The 20,007-nt window shown below is 43.1% G+C and overlaps 1 protein-coding gene across 7 annotated transcripts in view; it reads right to left on the bottom strand.

The window, feature by feature from the left end:
• The window catches only part of PDE9A (phosphodiesterase 9A), a 117,024-nt gene that overhangs the window by 84,956 nt on the left and 12,061 nt on the right, over positions 1-20,007 (bottom strand). For 6 of the 7 annotated variants that reach the window (XM_084843816.1, XM_084843817.1, XM_084843815.1 and 3 more), the window contains exons 2-4: positions 16,704-16,774; positions 8,235-8,312; positions 7,465-7,508 (exon numbers count right to left, since the gene is read on the bottom strand). In XM_084843816.1, the coding sequence (XP_084699942.1) occupies positions 7,465-7,508; positions 8,235-8,312; positions 16,704-16,774 (193 nt within the window). Of the gene's footprint in view, positions 1-7,464; positions 7,509-8,230; positions 8,438-16,703; positions 16,775-20,007 lie in introns of all 7 variants that reach the window. The other variant, XM_084843813.1, reaches the window with a different exon arrangement.

Here is a 20,007-nt window from a genome sequence, read left to right as displayed (position 1 = left end):
TGACTGTTTTGCAAAAGAGGAGTCACGTGCTCCTGGGAAACTTCTTGCCACATTCTAAACCAGCGGAAGTTTCAAAACACCTCTCAAAGGCAGCCCTGCATAGAGTGCATTGCAGCAACCCGCTCTTGATAGAACTGAGGCATCCTTGTTCTACATAGTGGTAGAAATATTTATGGAAAAATTATTGTCCTTTGCAAATGACTGTGATAGTTCATAGTGGAACAATCCACTGACAGTAAGCAGTAATTTTCCAGCATACAATCCTAGCAGTCGGTATCATTGCCATCTGTAGCCCAGTAAGACAGAAGATAGATGTTTTTATAACCCTAGAGTTCAGTCAAGATTTATGACCAACAAAGATAGTGTGGAAAGCACTACTCTGGAGGACAAGTAGTGATGCTATTAGGATATATCTTGTGCACATATGACATGCAGTACTGAAGTATCTTGTTACAGAAGGGAGCCTCAGGAAAATACTGTGATCTATAAGACCATCACATTAGCTGTCCTCAAAAGAAGAGCACTGAAAAATAATATTGACTTTCAGTAAAAAAAAAATGTACCCCCACTTCTGTTCATTTAGATCCGGAGTAGGAACCTTTCGAGGCCCATGGGCACATTTGGCAATTTGAGGAGTTGTCCTGGGCATCACCATAAAATGGCTGCCATGGGAGGTGTGGCTAGTCACAAAGGACAAGTGACCTGCCCCAAAGACTGAATAGAAGGCAGAGGTGGGGTTTGGGCTTCAAGTTCAACACACAAAACAACTCCTTTGAACCCCCAGTTTTCAGCACTTAACTTTAGATGGTCCATCTAAAATGGGTGGATTAAAAATATAATCAATCCATCAGTCAACAATACATTTTTTATTTCACAACCTTTTGGGGGCCACAATTTCTTCCTCTGAAGTTTCTAGACATACTTTTTGAGGGGAGAAAAAAAATCTCCACCCCCTTCAATATTCCTGAGTGAAATGCATAAGGTTTACATAAGAGGTCACAGCTGCGGGGTAAAACCCAGCTTTTCCCTGTGGCTGTCTTTTACATAGACACTCCTTATGGGGTGTGTTGTGCTCTCAGCAAGGTCTCTAGCCTGACGTCAATGGGAGCTCTTCCCAGAACGAGAGCCTGATATTCAACAGAGGCTCATGCTGTGGATGCAACACCTGCAGTGTGGGAACAAAACGGATTATTTGGCCTCCTCCTCAAAAGGCCAAATTATGTCAGCCTTCAGTCTCAGCCAGCAGACAGATGTATGCTAATCCTGCAAACAAAAGGAAACTTCACTCTTAATAAATACATGCTGCAGCAAGTTCCACAGCCAGTGCAGGAGGGTCTGTCTGTCTGTCTGTCTATCTGTCCATCCATCCATCCGTCCGTCATCTTATTTGGAACTGGCCACCTGAATGATACTTTTTGTTTGGCTTAAGAGTAGCACATTTAATTTAATCTATTTTTAGAATGTATACCCTACAAAAATGTGATTGGGGCAGCTAGATGACCCACACACCCAGCTCCATGTGAGTCCCACTATGAAACAATTGCAAACATCTCAACCTGGAAGGGGAATATAGCATTATGGGGTTAGATGTCTCTTTGGAATCCCTTCCAGCTCTGTGGTTCTGGAATGTAAGACAGGGGTCTTCCAGCCTGGTCAAACCAATAGGACTGCTGGAGGTTATCTTAATGGCAGTGGCAGAGTGTCAGGTACCTTTCCTTTGTTAAGGAGATTAGCTTTTTAACAAAAGGCCAAGGAAATGGGCAGAGACCTGGTTGGCACATAATAACAACCATGCCTTGATTTGGAATCAGCTCAGATTTGGAATCAGCTCAGCATTTATGAGGTTGGATCCAGATTTAGTCATACCTAGAACAGATCCATTACAATCAATGAGACTTAAGGTAGTCATGACTAATATGCCTACTCTAAGTATGACTACATTTGGATCCAGCCCATAATCTTTCTTAGGAAATAGAGTTTCAGTTATTGGGAGTATAAAAATGTAATAAATAAATAAATAAATACATCGTAGGGGAAAGCCCATCTGTTTCCCAAGTGTTCTCCCCCAACTTGTAATGTTGGCACATATGCACGGATAGTGCTGTATGCATGCACGTTATCATATTAACCCTAGGAACTGTAGCTCCCAGCACCAGCCATAGCAGAGAGCCTTTTGGGAATTCAACCATCTACGCCCTCCCGCAAAATACCTGGGAAGACAGCATTTTAGACCTGGAACAGGGAGAGAGAAGCAACCACATAAAATATTTGCAAGGAAACAACTGGGAAAATAACTCAAATAGAAACATTAATCACCAAACAAAAGGATTATGTATGGTTGGGTGGTCTGGCCACACAGTTCACTCAATCAATCAGAGGTTCATCAAGATTAACAGGTTGACATTAATGAATGTCTATGCATGTACCTGCAAAGCTGCTGACTTTGTGGTTCACGTAGATTCACAATGATCAATGTGAGGTTCATCAAGATTAAGGAGCTAAAATTAAAGAACATTTGCTCATGTACTTACAAAGCAGCCTGGGGTGTTCCCAGATGAGGTTTTCATTGTACAATCACACTGCTTCATTAAAAAAATTTCACTGGGGGTCCGGATGATACCGTCTTCCATTTGTAGTGTTTCCCCCCACTGCTGCTTTTGTCTTTTTCCTTACCAGAAATAAATCCATTAAGGAAGAAAAGATGGAATAGCTACACAATACTTTTTGGCTGTTAGCACTAGTACCTCTCCATCTGGAAACACATCTGCTCAGCTTGACTGGCTGATCAGCCTGTGCAGGTGTTGAATTTTGTTCTGCATTTTGAGCGAAATAATAACTTCTTGGGGAAATAAGGTCAGCCACTTAGGAATTGCCAAAAAAGAGGAAATGCATCAACAAATGAGGAAGCAAAAAAGGACAGTGGTTTGCATAAAATGTACATGCGCTAATTTATATGTGTAGATGCAAATGTAGAAGTAATAATTATAATTTAAATAGAAAGTACATCTCAACATAGATCTCAACATAGTGTGGAAGACTGGCCAGGTGCCAGGAGTGCCATAGCGGCCTCTTTCAGTAGACTCCAATGGCCAACTCAAGACACAGACGAAAGGATTCTTTTCAAGGCTTTAATCCTTTTACAACTTAATGACTCTTTCAGATACTAATCACCAGCGACTGAGCAAGGAACAGCAGAGTAGCCTATGCTCTGAGTAGGCAGTTGATCCCCGTTTGAAGGAGAATCACTTGAAGACCCTAAACTTATGGGCTAGGGAGAGATCCTCCCTCTTTCCCTTGGGTCCACGGGAGGCGGCTGTTGCTTGCGCGCCAAACGGGCGCTACGCCTCCTTTCTGCGACCTCCATCGCTCATCGCTCCATGCGTCTGCGTCGAGCATCTAGCAAGCCCCCCTCCCGCACTCTCTCCCTGCTAGGGTCACTGTCTATCTCAGGAATGCCGGCAGGAGGAATCTCTGCCAGCTGCTGTGCCTGTGAGGGATGAGCGGGCTCCTCTCTCACGGATTGCTGATCCTCCTCAGAATCCAAACTGCTCTGGGGTTCTATCGGCTCAGTTTCCACCCTGACACCAGGTGACCTGTGTGTGTGCCTCTTAAATCTGCTGTTCAGCTGCTAACTGCTGATGGGCAGCAGTTCCTTATCTTTAAATCAAAATTGGAGAGAACAGCCCTTCGAATAATGCACGCCTTCAAATAGAGGACTGTCCTCGGCAAAAGAGGACACATGGCCATCCTATGGGAAAACAGTGCTCAGTATGGCTGAGCATTACCAGCTGGATAAATTCAGTTCCTGAATCAGGTGATTATGAACTTATTTGGCGACCTCACCAAAAGAGGATCTTTCCTATACACAAAATCATGCTCATCCAAATGCAAAAGGCCAGTGGGCTAAATGTTGCAAGCAAGCACAAGGCGCAATAGGATCCCATCCCATGCCACTAATCTCCGGCCCTTACCTTCTGTTTTTTTATGTTTTACTACTGCCTGTGGCTGATTCACTTAACTGGGTTGAAATTCAAAACCTGACTCAAAAGAGAAATCAGGAGAGAGGTCAATGAAGGTGTTTTTGAGTTGTTATTTTTCCTGGCATAGTTGTGATGAAGCTCAAGTCTCCTGGGCCAATCCAAAGGGGAGGTATAAGGAAAATCTCTTCTGCAGTGAGAGAAATTGCCAACAAAGCACCTCTATTTAATCTAAATGAATCTTATCTTGACATAATTAAACAATTTAGTCTTGGTGTCAGGTTACAAAATTGGCATGAGAGAGAGAGGGTGCACCTTTAATTATTTAAGTCCTGGAGGTTTCCTTTGAAGCCCTATTTATCATCAACAGAATAAACTGGCTTGTCTTTCAGGAGCCATGTTCCCAGTGTCTCCCCCAAGACTCCTACCAGGGACAGCTGTATAAATCTGTGCTGATCCAACATTCCTAGTCATGTCCCTGGAGATCAATTGTCTTTGTTGTTTTCTGTCAATTATTTGATAACTTTACTTGCTAGCCAGAAGGGGTTTAGGCTTGACAACTGATGGGTGGAGTTAAGGATGCTTCCAGGTAAGATGCAGAGACTGTGAAATGAATTGGCAACAGGAAGCCAGTGCTTCACAGAAAAGCAGTAAGCAATGCTTCGTGCTCTCTCTCTCTCTCATCTGTTACTCCAAATCCCATCATTAAAAGGTTGAATGACTTCTTGTTTCAGTTCAGGTTTATTTATTAAGTGCTGCTTCTAAGGATCTTTTCACACAATTGGAGCCAGCACCAAGGGTTGGCTTTCTTGGGCACCGGGTGAGGCCCACACCCCTGCAGGCGGCCCACTGCCAATCCCCCAAACCCCTTGCTGCTCCTTCTCCTTCTTTTGGCTATTGCTGCCTGCTCATCACCTGTGTTCTCCGAGCATGCAAGCAGTGAGAAGGGTGAAGAGACAGGGCAGCCCCATCATTTGTCCTGGACCACCCCTCCATCTGCTCATGCAGATTGGTCCTAGAGGGAGAGGGCAAGCAAATGAACAGCAGTGGGAGTGGCAAGGAGGACGTGACCCCACCAGAGACAGGGGCCCACTGATGGCATCTTGGCCAAGGTCCCCTGCAAACCTGGAACCAACACTGCACACAATAAGTCAAATTTTGCCTGAACCAACATTTTACTCTTGGTGCGATACTCCTGCCAATCCTTTTTCATGCAAAGCCTCCATTTAGGTTTCATGTTGCAGGAAGCATAGAAGTTTCAAGGGTCAAAGCCTCCTATTCTACAGTCAAGTGACTACCTTGTGGTTATGTTTTTTGTTTTTTTTTCCAAACTAGGGATGGATGAATCTGTCAGTTTGGGTTTCTTTCAGTTTCTCATTGTTCCAGTCTTAAGTTCAGGTTGTCTTAAACTTTGAGAATTTCTCCAGTCTTACATACACGGTTTTTAAGTTCAAATTTCATAGGCATTTTTGTGCACATTTCCCCAAAGACATGCATTTTGTATGCATTTTTGCCTAATATACACATTGTTTCATAACACACACATTTTTTTTTGCAAGCAAGCTTCCTAATATGATGCACTTTTACCATTGTTCCTTAATGTACACAATTTCATATGCACGTTTTGACTGGAGAACTCCACTGCAAAAAGTTCAAATTTCAGAGGATAACTGAGTTGTGGTTCATATAAATGTTTGAACATTAGAAATGAGGTAAATTCGTGTCAAAAAGTGAACTGAATGAATTTCCTCCCATCCCTGTTCAGTACATGAAAACCACCTTCCCATATTCCATTGAGCTCTTTCAGCATTCCATCATACTCTAGCGTGGCCAAGAAATAGAACCAAAGAAAGGAGATAGGAACAGACAGGATTGAGCTTGGTTTCCAATGGCTAGGGTCACCGGGGGTCACTCAAGGCAATAAGCAGATTTAGACCCCTCATCTGTACCCCTCTTTACCTTCTCTCAGTGGACTGGCATGGATTTCTATGGACACAAAATGCAGGCACAGTTGGGTTAAGTGCAAAACCTGCCCACCATCCCAAAGAGTAGACGGCCAGGCCCTCACCAGCATGGATTTTGCAGCGCGTTGAACTTTTCTTAGCACCCCACCACCACTTGTCATAATGGTGGGCATTTTGCTAGTACTTCAAAATTACAAGAAATGTAGCAACTCCTGAGAAATAACCACACACCGTCTAAAACACAGGAAGAGTGTGTGTGACTGCACCCCACCCTCACTACATGGAGACTCTTTCAGCAATAATAGCTTGAAGTCCTGTCTGCACATAAAATATGAGAACAAGTGGAACCTGCAACAAAATGTTGCAGTGTGAAATGCTCCATCCATCCATGTTCAAGGTTCCATCCAGCTAAACATGCCCTTTTCCAAGATACTCCATTACACCACCACTCCAGTGTTCTGTTTACCCCCAGCATTCCATGGTTACTGAATATTGGGTTGTTTCAGTATTTCCCCACCATTAGGGTCTTTTCCTCCTAAAGTTTTTTTTTTTGGTACTTTTGCAATCCCAACCTTGCTGATACCTCCCTATTGTATATAGTGCCATTTGATCTACATAAGGACCCACGAGGATCTAAACACAGAGATGAGTTTGTTATTTGTACGTGATGCGGTCATGCTGTTGTGATTGTTCTCCCCACTCTTAACCCTGGTGAGATGTAGTCTCCCATACAGAAACTGGGAAGCAAACAATGAATGATTGATAAATAATTAAATAAATAAATAAATAAATAAATAAAGACTAGCACTAAAGAGAAATACAGTATAAAATGGTGAGGCATTACTATGGAAAATAGCATTACTGTTATGTAATGCTTTAAAAATCTTTAAAAATCACTCCACCAGCAATTCCACCATTGGAATGGCCTCCATTTTTATTCAGCATTATTAGTCCTCCTCCCTTGCATTTTGCAGTTCTACAGAAAGCACTGGTGCAGTTTAAGTGCCTCGGAAACGATAACTCCCTATGAAACACTAACTCTTTTGTCTTCTCCTTTTCCATCTGTTTTCTTGCTTAGTTTGTTCCATACATGCCAGCTTTTGTGATTTTATTATGAGCCCTGGGGAGTGTAGGTTTCTTTCCCCTTCTCAGCTGAAAATCTCAGAACCTCAGCTTTCTCTGGAAAGTTTTATTTTCAGCCCTTACATTTGAGAACATGAGGGGCAGCACTATACACACTGAAGAGGCAAAAGTAAAGTATAATTACTGTGACCCAAAGGAAGGTAGTTATGATACCAGCACCCCCGCCTTGTATTTTATTGTTAAGCACCTTGGGTACTCTTTTAGAGGAAAGGTGGCCTATAAATTTAAGTAAAATCTTCCGTTCTATTGATTTAAAGGTACCTAGCTTATACTGTATTTAAATCCCTTTAGATGAAACATGATTCAGTTACCCATTTAACTTCAGATTTACAAACTTGAGAAACATGCTAAAATTGAATTCTGGCTAAAATAATTTTTACCTGTTTGTTGTCCAGTGGCTACGGGTATTACTTTGTATGGATTCCTGCACGAGACAAAAGACACATTTTCAAATGATGTCAGCGTCATAAAACATGGGAAGAAGGATTGCTTGTAGAGCTTGTTGTGCTTACAGTTTAGCCGGGGAAAAGAACATGCATTTTCTTTGAATACACTGCCCCCCCACACCCTATTTGCACTCAGAGGGTCTTGGCTGCGTTCAAACAGTGCTGACAACATATAAGACACTAATTAAGGGCAAAAGCACAATCCCTGTTTGAGACCCCAAGGATTAGACTGAGAAGAACAGTGGTGAAAGCTATGACTGGCAGCATAAACAGCTGCGGTGGGGAAAAAATAACAGGGCCAGAACAGATCCTAAGAGGCCTGGGAAAATTAAGAGGAGCTTTGGGGAAAAGAGGAGCCTTAGGGTGTGCGTTAATGAGTACACACCTCCACACATGTCTGCGGGCAGAAAAATGTTTTGGTTTGCTTCTTCTAGTAAAGGACTAAAGAAAGTAGTGAGCATAAGGAAGTGTAAGCCCCCAGAGGAATCTGAGTGGGATGGGAAAATAGTTTTTTCACATGAACTATATCTTGCAGCATTTATTTTTTAATTAATTAAAGGGCCTCTGGAGCTGCAATATAGTAATTTTTGCTGTTTCTCACTGAATATTCTCTTATGCCAGCCATGCAAAAAATACAATCAGTGAATAAAACACCACACCACCATTCCTCAGGGTTTGCTTCCGTTTCCAGAACATATACCTGCCTTTCTGAGTTTGCTGGCATGGTAGGATCGATGGATACCATGCAGTCATCTGCCGTGAAAAGTGAAATGGTTGTATTCCTGGAAGACAAAGTTCAAAGCCATGTTCATTTAACCAGGCTATGACCCCATTGTCTTGTGCCAACTCGTATACTTGATGGGCAGTTGCTATGTTTGTTTGGCAAATCAAATCACAGATTTGCAACCTGGGGGAGAAAATTAGGAAATGGCTGCAATTATTTAAGAGAAGATCAAAACATCATTAGTTTTCATAATCCCCCCTCCTTGTATTTTATTGTTAACCACCTTGGGTACTCTTTTAGAGGAAAGGTGGCCTATAAATTTAATAGACAGATAAATAGGGAGTGCCCAAATGAATACTGCTGAATGGTGTTAAATCATTTCAGGTAGAGACTTCGAGCTCCTTCACACTGAGCTTTTACCCTGCGATTGAGATTGCACCTTCACAGAAGTTTGCAGGCTCTTTACATGACGCCACGATCATTCAAGGTGTCTCCTGCACTAAATGCCCCTTGTTCAGTTTTTAAATAGATCGCAGATAATGAGCTATCAAATTACACTGTTGTGTTCTGCTTCAGTTTCCTCCATGAGAAGAGTAAAAGCAGCAAGAAGAGGAGTGAGACCAATGAAAGATAGTGGAAGACTCAGATATGCGGAGAAGGGGGGTGGAGGAGAAGGGAGTGGGGAAGGGAGTGCATAAAAAAGGGAGTCATTGTGATTCTGCATTTAAAACGGAACCAGAAAGCCCCGTTTTAAATATAGGATTTTAGTCTGGTGTAGAGATACCCTAAAGGACTGAAGAGGTGTCAGTCAAAATTATTGAGGAGGCATGTAACTGAGAGGGATGTGATAGGGCTGTTCAAAGAAATGCCCTGACACATTGTGGGAAGAAAAGGGATCATGACTTCAAGCCACCCCCCTGCTGCTGACACATCCACTGGCCATGTCCCCCAGTGGCTGCACATTCAACAGTAGGCTGAAAGGCAGCCTGTGAACATCCAGGTGTACGGGTGTAGGCCTCACCTACACCAATGGGAACCATCAGGGTTCTTTGTGTGGAAGAGGCCTGTGCACATGCATCTACACATAGGATGCCTTTCACAATACCCCCAAATGAATGGTTAGTAGGATGCGGCTACCAGGTGCATTGGCAGCAGAGCACATGGCTTCAGGACATGTTCCTTCTACCACCTCACACATCCACTGAACGCATGGGGGGGGGGGTTCATTCGAACACTCTTGTAGATGAGGATGAAAATGAGCATTTGGAATCTATGGGCAATATCCAACAGGGCCATCCACTTTTCCTGATTCCATGGCGCTTGTGAGACGCACCTCTTCTGCAATGTGGCTTTTCCACTTTTAAAAATAACCCTGGAAATGAGTGGAAATGCTTGTTTCTGGATTGGGACAGGCCTGTGGATCTCCCTTCTGCAAACTCCCCTGACCTGCCCAGTTCTGGAAACTGTTTCTGCTCATTTTGGGAACTTCAAAAGCCCCATTGTGCAAGCAGTGGGTCCCGCAGGAGCACAGGCACAATAGGATACTACCCAATATTTATTGTGAGATGACACATTCGACCCCTACCTGTCTGTAATATCAGTGAGATGCTCCATTTCATTACATAGAACATTTTTGCTATAAAATTCTGAAACTGGTATGCACCTTCAATATTTATGAAACATAGTAGCGTTTGTTCTCGTAGTTTTTGCTTCTGTGATACTGAAAGGAGTGAAAAAGGAAACTGAGGTGACTCACATGTCTTTTTTCACAGTTGGATGTAATATGCAAAGAGTGACTTCAAGCTAACTCTTGCATTGCTTCCTTTAACAAAACAACATAAGAAGAGCCATGCTGGATCAGAATGAAGGCCTATTTAACACAGCATATTTTTTTCTACAGTGGCCAGCCAGCTGCCTGTGGGAAACCCACAAGTAGGGCATTAGTGCAATAGCACCCTGCTGCTTGTGTTCCCCAGCAGCTGGCATACATAGGTGTACTGCCTCGGATCCTAAAGACAATATATAAATAACATGAATAGTGGCCATTGATAGCCTTATCTCCATGAATTTGTTTAATCCCCCCTTTAAACCCATCCAAGTGAGAAACCGGCCCTATATCACTTTCAGAGCTAAAAAAAAGATCATGGGTGTTTTAGGGTCGGAATACAAGCAATCTGAGGGCTTGGTCTGGCCCAGGGTCTTCCCAGCTGGCCTTGAGCAATAGCCCAAGACCGTCACTTATGAAATTTAGCTGCTTTCTCCTGCACGAGTTGCTGTTAGTCAGAGCAAACTTTTCCCGCTGTGTCTGGATCACCTATTCATGTGTACGCCTGCTCTGATGATATGTATATTATGAACCTGTGGTTATATATGCTTATTGATGTTATAACTCTATGTGTTTATGGTAAGTAGATCTAGAGTGAGAGTGGGACGAGTGACAGCATAAATGGTATATTTGCATATGTGAGATGATTGGCTGAGTGACTGGGGGTATGTGAAATGGTGTGTGCTATATAAACAGGGTCCTGTGTTTGTGCAGGGCTGATAGGGTTTAGAACAGATAGGGATGTAGATAGGGGAAAGCTTTCAAGATTCCTTTTGCCCCTACTGAACTTCAAACGCCAAATCAAACACAGACAAGAGGCTTCAATCTACAGCTTTTAATCCAGTACTTCAAAGGGTCATACAGATGCAAATTCTCAGTGACTCTCAGTCTACAAGGAAAAGCCTTCAGGGGGTTCAAAAGACAGCTACGAAAGTTGCCCGCCATTTGAAAGGAAGGCGGTCTCACTAGCCTAACTTAAGGGGTGGGGGGAGGTCTCAGTCTCTCTCTTGAGGTTTCTAGGTACGGCTGTTCACACAAGGCCAATCGGGTAAACCGTATAAGTTCTGCCCCAACCTTCTCCCTCTTAGCTCTGCATCTGGTATCTATTAATTCAGACTCCCCAAACCCCGCCTCTCCGTGTTCGCTATCTCTCACAGGTGTGTGTGTGTGTGTGTGTGTGTGTGAAGAGGGACCCTCCTCCTCCAGCTGGACCTTTGAAATCTGAGGAGCCTGCCTAGCCATGTCCGGACTAGCCTGGGAAAATTCCTCCTCCATGTCTGGCGGTTCTTTTTCAGAATCTGAACTACTTTCCCACTCCCTGCGCTCAGAAACACTCCTGACATCAGCTTAGATCAGGACAGAACTTGGCAAGAGAGAGAGAGAGGGTCTGTGAAGAGGCAGATTGTGAAGAGATAAATTGTGAAGAGATAGAGGGCAACTAGGATTTGTGTGTATAGGACTAAATTGGAAATTAAGCGTGCCTGTGTGTGAGAGGTTGTATGTATAGATCGAAGCTTTTAAAGTTACTTGTTTACTGGCATCTTAATGTTGTAATTAATAAACACGTCTTTGTTTTGTAAAATCCTATGCCTACTGCTTGTGGCTACATAAAGGGTAAAGTAATAGAGAGATTAAATAGATCAGAATAAAGCCAGTGTGTCTCCACATCTCACAAAGTGGTTGGACCCAAGGTAAAGGTCCTGGTGGCAGCGTTACTGTGGGGAGGGGAGGAAGGTGTTGTCTGCTGTGGGAAAGGCCTTATTGAAAAGGTATTCTCACTGGTAATAGGCAGGAATGCTGCACCTGCCTCTGGAGGCGAAACTTGCTGGATCTGGGAAAAAAATTAAAATGCCAAGGCTCAAAGAGACCTGACATGAATGCATTTGTACCAGTATCTTCTGAGAAAGGAGGAGAATTTTCCAGCACTTTTTCCATAGCATTCCAGAATGCTTCATTATGCATTTATTTATGAAATGCCAAAGCTATATGCATTACATTGCAGGCAAGATCTGATTCCTATTATCTGACATGTAATGGCACGGAAAATCAGCATAAAAATCGGAAACAACAGAACTTGCTTCTGGGATTGATGGCATTATGACTATTTCCCTTTGTAGCTGCAGGACCTCTGGGGTGTCTTTGAGCATATATTGAGTATCTTCCTCTTGCTACAACCAGCACAACACATTCAGGCCAGCGAAAAATGTTTTCTGGGTTGATGCTCAGAGTTGCCAGGCAAGTTAAGCCAGGTGCCTTGAACTGGACAAATTAAGCAATAACAGATTGAATCCATGTCGGGCCTTTGTGAGGAATGTGGATTTCTTTCAGCAGTTTGTGAACGGCTTAGATTGTTAAATAAAAGCTCTAGGGCAACAGAGTGGAAAGGTTCGATAACAGAGGCTGGTGACGTTGTTTGACCTACATTAACAGGAAGAGACAAGACACAGCATCAACAGCAAAGCACATTGTCTTGATCATACTGTGGGCCTGTAGAGTTTTATGGGCCACACCTTTTGATATGAGCATAATCTTAAAAGGGTTAACATGAGATGATTGCATGTTGCAAATGTGAACAGCACATGTCTTAAGGGTATTGTAAAGACATGACAGAAGAATACCAGTCCACTTATCTAATACCGTCTGTAACATTATTAGCCATTTCTGAAACTGTAGATCATTTATTAACATCTTACACAATGTTTATAAATGCATCTTAAGATGAATAATGATGCATTTACAACTAGGTGACCCAGCCCTCAGCGTATTCCATCAGTGAAAGTTCTGCTGAAGTAAATATGGCTTCTGCCACTGCAGCATTAAGGGGATTGGAACCATACAGTCAACATATGTCCAAAGAATAACAAGATTGTTTCACAAGCCACTTCATTTTTGCACAAGCTTTCAATACAGGGGATACTTATGAATTACTGGTGCCTTTCACATCTGAACGAAGTCAATGGCAGACTCCCACTGATGTTAATAGAGATGGACTGCACCCCTACATTCCACGTCTGTACATATTGTTGAGAGGATTCAGAGATGTATGTGATGGTAACCTGCCCGCATCTATTCTGGGACAAAGAGGTCCTAGTCCTGGTTCAGTTCTCATTGCAGAGGATGACATCACAGTCTTGTTATCTACAAGCTTTCAAAAACTAAGCATCCTGTCATTATTATACTACAGACCTGTAGTAAGTATATACTTAGTATATATTACAAAGTGCTGGTTATGACCTTTAAACTTTAAAGCTCTAAACAGCTTGGGTCCAAGGTAAAAGCAGGACCACCTGCTTCCGTATTAATGTGCCTGCCTACCAGTGGTGTAGTGGAGCCAGGGCTCACAGGGATGGAGCCCCGGCACTTTTTCATTAGCAGGGACTCTGATGTCATCTGCCACCCCCCTCAGAATTCCCTGTTCTCTCTGAGCTTAGCTGCGATCCTCACTGTAGCTGCAGGGAGAATGAATTTTCCAAGCAACAGTATATTGTTCCATGTTGGAATGCAAAGTATTTGGGATGGCTTGGTCTGGAATGGGCAGTTAAGTCCTATTTGCTTTACCAAAGACGTGCTCCTGGTGGAGATGAAAACTCCTAGAACTGGTTTGTTGAAATGGATCAACACAACTGCCTGAAATTTTTGGACTGCCCTTGGAGACTATCACAGCGAGCTCCCGCATTTCCAAATTTACCACTACACCCCTCTCATTCTGTGTGTGTGTGTGTGTGTGTGTGTAGTTCAATCCAGCTGGGAGTGTGGATGTTTCTGTTGGAGGGGGAGGGGGGAGATATAATGAAGAAGCTTAGGGAAGGCTAATGGGTAACGTTGGGGCGCTAAGGGATTGTGCAAGGGGCCTGTTTAAATGAGAAGGGATCTGTCCATGAGGGCTGAGTTGAGAGGGTGAAGCTTCCATAGAGTATCATATTTTGAAAACCTAAAATGATTGTGTTTGAATGAGTGCGTGCGTGAGTCAAAAAGATTTTTAACACCCCTGCATTTTTTCTCAGACGTCCAACTGAAATACCACTGCCTTATTCTCAGCTGCAATGTTTTTGGATCCCAGTTGAAGGCTGTATATCTTGTTTGTTGTCGTTCAGTCATTCAGTCGTGTCCGACTCTTCGTGACCCCATGGACCATAGCACGCCAGGCCTTCCTGTCCTGCGCTCTCTCCCGGAGCGTGCTCAAGTTCATATTCATTGCATCCGTGATGCTATCTAGCCATCTCATCCTCTGCCGTCCCCTTCTCCTTTTGCCTTCAGTCTTTCCCAGCATCAGGGTCTTTTCCAGGGAGTTTTCTCTTCGCATTAGGTGGCCAAAATATTGGAGCTTCAGCTTCATTATCTGTCCTTCCAATGAGCACTCAGGGTTGATTTCCTTTAGGATGGACTGATTTGACCTCCTTGCAGTCCAGGGGACTCGTAAGAGTCTTCTCCAGCACCACAGTTCGAAAGCATCAATTCTTCGGCGCTCAGCCTTCCTTATAGTCCAGCTCTCACAGCCATACATTACTACTGGGAAAACCATAGCTTTGATTAGATGGACCTTTGTCGGCAAGGTGATGTCTCTGCTTCTTACTATGCTGTCTAGGTTTGCCATAGCTTTCCGCCCAAGGAGCAAGCGTCTTTTAATTTCATGGCTACAGTCACCGTCTGTGGTGATCTTGGAGCCCAAGAAAGTAAAATCTGTTACTGCTTCCATTTCTTCCCCTTCTATATGCCAGGAAGTGATGGGGCCAGATGCCATGATCTTAGTTTTTTTAATGTTGAGTTTCAAACCAGCTTTTGCACTCTCCTCTTTCACCCTCAACAAGAGGCTCTTGAGATCCTCTTCGCTTTCTGCCATTAGGGTGGTATCGTCTGCATATCGGAGGTTGTTGATAATTCTCCCAGCAATCTTAATTCCGACCTCTGATTCATCCAACCCGGCATTTCTCATGATGTACTCTGCATATAAGTTAAATAAGCAGGGTGACAATATGCAGCCTTGTCGTACCCCTTTCCCAATTTTGAACCAATCGGTTGTTCCATGTCTGGTTCTTACTGTTGCTTCTTGACCCTCGTACAGGTTTCTCAGGAGACAGGTAAGGTGGTCTGGTACTCCCATCACTTTAAGAATTTGCCACAGTTTGTTGTGATCCACACAATCAAAGGCTTTAGCGTAGTCAATGAAGCAGAAATAGACATTTTTCTGGAATTCTCTTGCTTTCTCCATGATGCAGCGAATGTTGGCGATTTGATCTCTAGTTCCTCTGCCTCTTCGAAACCCAGCTTGTACTTCCGGTAGTTCTCGGTTCGCATACTGCTGAAGCCTAGCTTGTAGGATTTTGAGCATCACCTTGCTGGCATGTGAAATGAGCGCAATGGTGCGGTAGTTTGAACACTCTTTGGCGTTGCCCTTCTTTGGAATTGGAATGTAAACTGACCTTTTCCAGTCTTGTGGCCACTGTTGAGTGTTCCAGATTTGTTGGCATATTGAATGCAGCACTTTAACAGCATCATCTTTTAGGATTTTAAATAGCTCGGCTGGAATACTGTCATCTCCGCTAGCTTTGTTGTTAGTAATGCTTCCTAAGGCCCACTTGACTTCACTCTCTAGGATGTCCGGCTCAAGTTCAGTGACCGCACTATCATGGCTATCAGGGACATTCAAATCTTTCCTGTATAGTTCTTCTGTGTATTCTTGCCACCTCTTCTTAATCTCATCTGCTTCTGTTAGGTCCCTGCCTTCTTTGTCCTTTATTATCTTAGAAGGGGGCATGGCTGTGAGGGGGCATGGCTGTGACGGTCATGAAGGGGCCCTGCACTTCTGAATTTGCCACTACACTACTGCTGCCTACTGAGATCCTTGGAGGGGCCTCTAAATCAGAGCTGGTGTAGCATAGTGGCTAAAAGACTGAGCTATGAATCAGGAAGCCAGTTTAAACTTCTGCCATGAACTCACTAGGTAGCCTTGGTAAGTCGATCTCTCTTAGCCTCAGTCCCTCCATCTGCAAAATGGTGGAAAATAATACTGACTTACCTTACAAAGGTGTTGTAAGGAATACAGCTAGTTACTGCATGCAAAGCATTGTCTGGAATTCCTGCCTGGAATGTAGGTTTAGTTGATGGTGACCCCAGCTCTGCACAGGTTGTGATTCCATTCAGGGTTTCAGTCACCACCAGCCAGAACTCTAGCAGTGCTATCCAAGGTGCTGAACCCATTTTGGGGATAGGATTCAGTGCCTTGGATAGCACCTTTCAGCACCTGAGATAGCACTGTTAGAGTTTTGGCTGGTGGTGGCTAAAACCTTGAATAGAATTATAGCCCCTCCGGAACTGGAGTCACCAGCCACCACTGATCATTGATGAAATACTGCTACTGGGAGATTGTTGCTTTGTTTAATTAGTTTTCATATTATTTTATTGCTGATTGTTACTTAGTTACTTTGTAGCTCTCATTTTTGAGTTCAAAAGGAGGGATACAATGTTTATTTAAAAACAAACAAAATACAATTACACTACATTTTCCACATTTCTTTGTGATATTTCTATTTTCTTCATAACTATGAAAAGGAGAAATGTAGCCTTTGGAAACATTACATCAGCAGCCCACATAAAGAACAGAATTGCATCAGAAAATATATTTACCTTGGTAAACCAGTTGCAATGCAGAAGAGGTCCATAATATCTCTTGAATTACAGTACTTACTGAAGGCCACCTTCCAAAGGAAATAAAAGCAATGAAGACAAAACAAGACCTTCTAATAGCAAAGTTAATCTACATCCTGTAGATGTGGCATTAATTTACATGATCATTTTTTCACTTAGATATATCTGATTTTGAATATCATCTAGTTCCCATTCTTTACTCTTCCAAGCTCTTTAAGTTCTTTTATTGCATTTTCTGTTTGTGAAGAGAACAAATAATAAAAGGGGCATTGGAGAACGTAAGCCAAACTTTTTATAAAAATCAAATTAATAGGAGAGTAAAGGGGAGCAGCATAATTTGCATGCACGTGTGGTATATATACACACACACTCACAAACTGAACATGACAAATTAGCAGGGGTCGCAAAGGCAATTTATGTAATTTTTACAAGATATTTTACTTCTGAGACACAAGGGTGGGGAACCTCAGGCCTGGAGTCCAAGTCCAGCTTCCTGGGGTCCCAATCCAGCCCTCTGGGATTCCCCAGGCAGCCTTCCTCAGGCCCCAGCCCTTTCCCACAACCAGTGATCATTTGTTGGTTTCCCAACTGTTGTGCATTCCCCCCACCCCATTCCAAAAGGTTGAAATTAGAGCTGTGCTCAAGTGGCGTCTTGAAATTCTCTACCCAACTTGTGGACAGAGAAATTTGGGAGACAATTTCACCGAATTTCTTCAGGAGGAGGAGAAATTCTCAACAGTTTCTCACATATAGTTCTCCCCATTGGGAGGGCTTGTTGCACAGCTTCTTTCTTTTGTTGTAAGGGTTTGGTTTTTTTTGCAACAGCATCAGCTGTGCTGGCAGGCTGACTCCCATTTTGCATCCACCACAATCCGGGCGGGGGCAGTGTTGTGTCAAGCTCCAGGGATAAGGTGGAGTTAGTGCTCTGCCAAAATTGGTCCTCCAATTTCCTGAACATTTTCTCCCCCCCCCCCCCCCGGAAGGGGCTTCCATTGTCCTGCCTCATTTTCAGGGTGTTTTATAATTTATTTCTGTGGTATTTTTTAGTGTACCTTATCACAGCTAGCCTCCCAGGCTGCACATCCTGATCTGAAAAAGCCCCATGAGGAATTACCTCATGATGCCTTAAACTGGGCTTTAATTGAAGTGTAGGAAGTGGAGGAGGCTACAGGTTGCCAGAGAGATGATTGTACAATGAAAAACAGGACACTTGTGCTCACTTCTCAGCCACCTCCTAAGTATTTATTTATTTATTTGATTTTTTTTTTTTAGCCACCCATCGGGCCGGCTACCCAGCCACTCTAGGTAGTGTACAATACTAATAACAAATTTACATAATCAATTGAAAACAAACACAAGTAAGGTAAGCCCAAGAAACCCAACCCCAACCCATGAGAATTTTTCCAAAATTTCTTCACCACTGAATTTCTTTTTGAAAGCAATTTTCTATCAAATTAATAAGAATGGTAAAAAAAAAAAAAAAGTGGGAGAAATTTTCGGCACAGCACTAGTTGAAATACATTTCCTAAGGCTTAGTTACTGGCAGCAGAAGCTTTAAGCTACAGTATGCTGGTATGTTATTTCCCCCGTATTTTAGCCCCACCCCCTTTGTCTTTCGCTCCAACACTGAAATGTGGCTCCAGAGAACTTATCTGAAATGGAATTTGGCCCTCGGGCTGAAAGAAGTTCCCCACCCCTGCTGTAACAGATGAACAGAAACAAAATGAAACCCTTTAAATAGGCTCTCAAAGTGGCACCTGTACAGGGCACGATGGAGCTGTTTGTGGAGGAAGAGATTAGTACCAGAGATATTGGGGCACAGCACTGTTCAGTCCTTCCAACTCCCACCCCCAACAAATTTCAGGCATACATCTATGTGAAACCATGAGGAGAGGGGAAACAGATTGAGAGAGTAAATAGTTGATTTTAAACCAGAGAGCAGGAGAGGAGGAGAGGGAAATAAAGGTGCTACACTCAATAAATGTAGGCAGTGTGGTATTTGTGGGCACTATGGCACCCTTGGGCACCTTTCTTGGCAACTTCCGAGGTGCCCTACTGTTCCCCCCCATTTTTTTTAAATAACAAAGTTTCTTATTGGCAGTTGAGATAAAAGCAAAGCGAGAACCTCTAGATGCTGTTATTTTTATAGTTTAAGTTCAGCAGCTGGTCAACTTTTCACAATCTTCCCTCTATCCTAGTGGCTTTTCTCCATGAAGCTTTTAACCCGCCACTTTACCAAGGCTTCTGCTTCTGGATTCTTTGTGGGATTAAGATCGGCTCCTTTACACATGCTTTTTTCTGGGGGGTTTGTTTCTCTGCCTTTCTGTATGTTCCATTACACAACCACTAGGTGGCATTGTAGGATAGCAGAATTCCACAAATACACCTGGGTTTCATGCCACCATTCACAGAAATATCAGATTTTCATTGTTTGGAAAAAAAAACAAGAACCCATGCTTGCAAAGCATGGGAGAGAGCCTGGAGGAGGAGGAGGAGGATGTCATGTAAAGCACACGCAAGCTACTGTGGGTGAGGAATATTGTGGGGAGCCCACAATAAATGCCTTGTGTAGAAAGGCTCTAGGCTACAAGTGCAGCTATTCCATCTTTTCTTCCATAATGTAAGGGAAAAAAACGTAAAAAGTGGTGGAACAATGTGGGAGAGTTATGACAACATCTAGACTCCCTGTAAAATTCTGTAAATGAGGCAGAATTACAGCACTATAAAAGCCTCATCTCAAAACAGCTTGTGGCTCATTTTTAAAATGTCTAATGTAAGAATGTCATTTTGGACACCAGGGCTTCATTATTCATTCATTTACTGTCATCTTTCATAAGTTCCCATCCTTCTGGGATATTTCTTCCGTACACAAGGTGATCCCCCCCAACACACACACACACACACGCACGCACTACAGACAAATTTTGGACAAAGGGCGGTTGTTCTGATAGTCAGTGAAGCAGATTCTGGAATCCCTATGTAGCTACAACAATAGAAATAAAACAATGTTATTATTTAAATTCATCAGGTTCAGATCTGCTTGAAATCTTAGCAGAAGAAAACATCACAGCAAACAGTAGAGTGAGGAACTGTCAGAGCAAGAGGACAGGCTCACAGAATGAGCTTGTCCTTCACCAATCTGCTAATGGTTGATGAATGCCATCAATGGAGATCTGATATTATTGCCGTTGAACTTAGAATGAACTTCTAAAATGTGCTGGGCCATTGAGTCTTGAAATCAATTATCACTGAACAGAATGAATGCAAGATAAGTGGGATATAG

Source organism: Heloderma suspectum, chromosome 3 (genome assembly GCF_057233095.1).
Source record: "Heloderma suspectum isolate Gila_16-S chromosome 3, 16-S_ref, whole genome shotgun sequence".
NCBI classification, from domain to species: domain Eukaryota; kingdom Metazoa; phylum Chordata; class Lepidosauria; order Squamata; family Helodermatidae; genus Heloderma; species Heloderma suspectum.
Note: the sequence above shows the minus strand (reverse complement) of the source record. Positions and strands in the feature narration are given on the sequence as shown.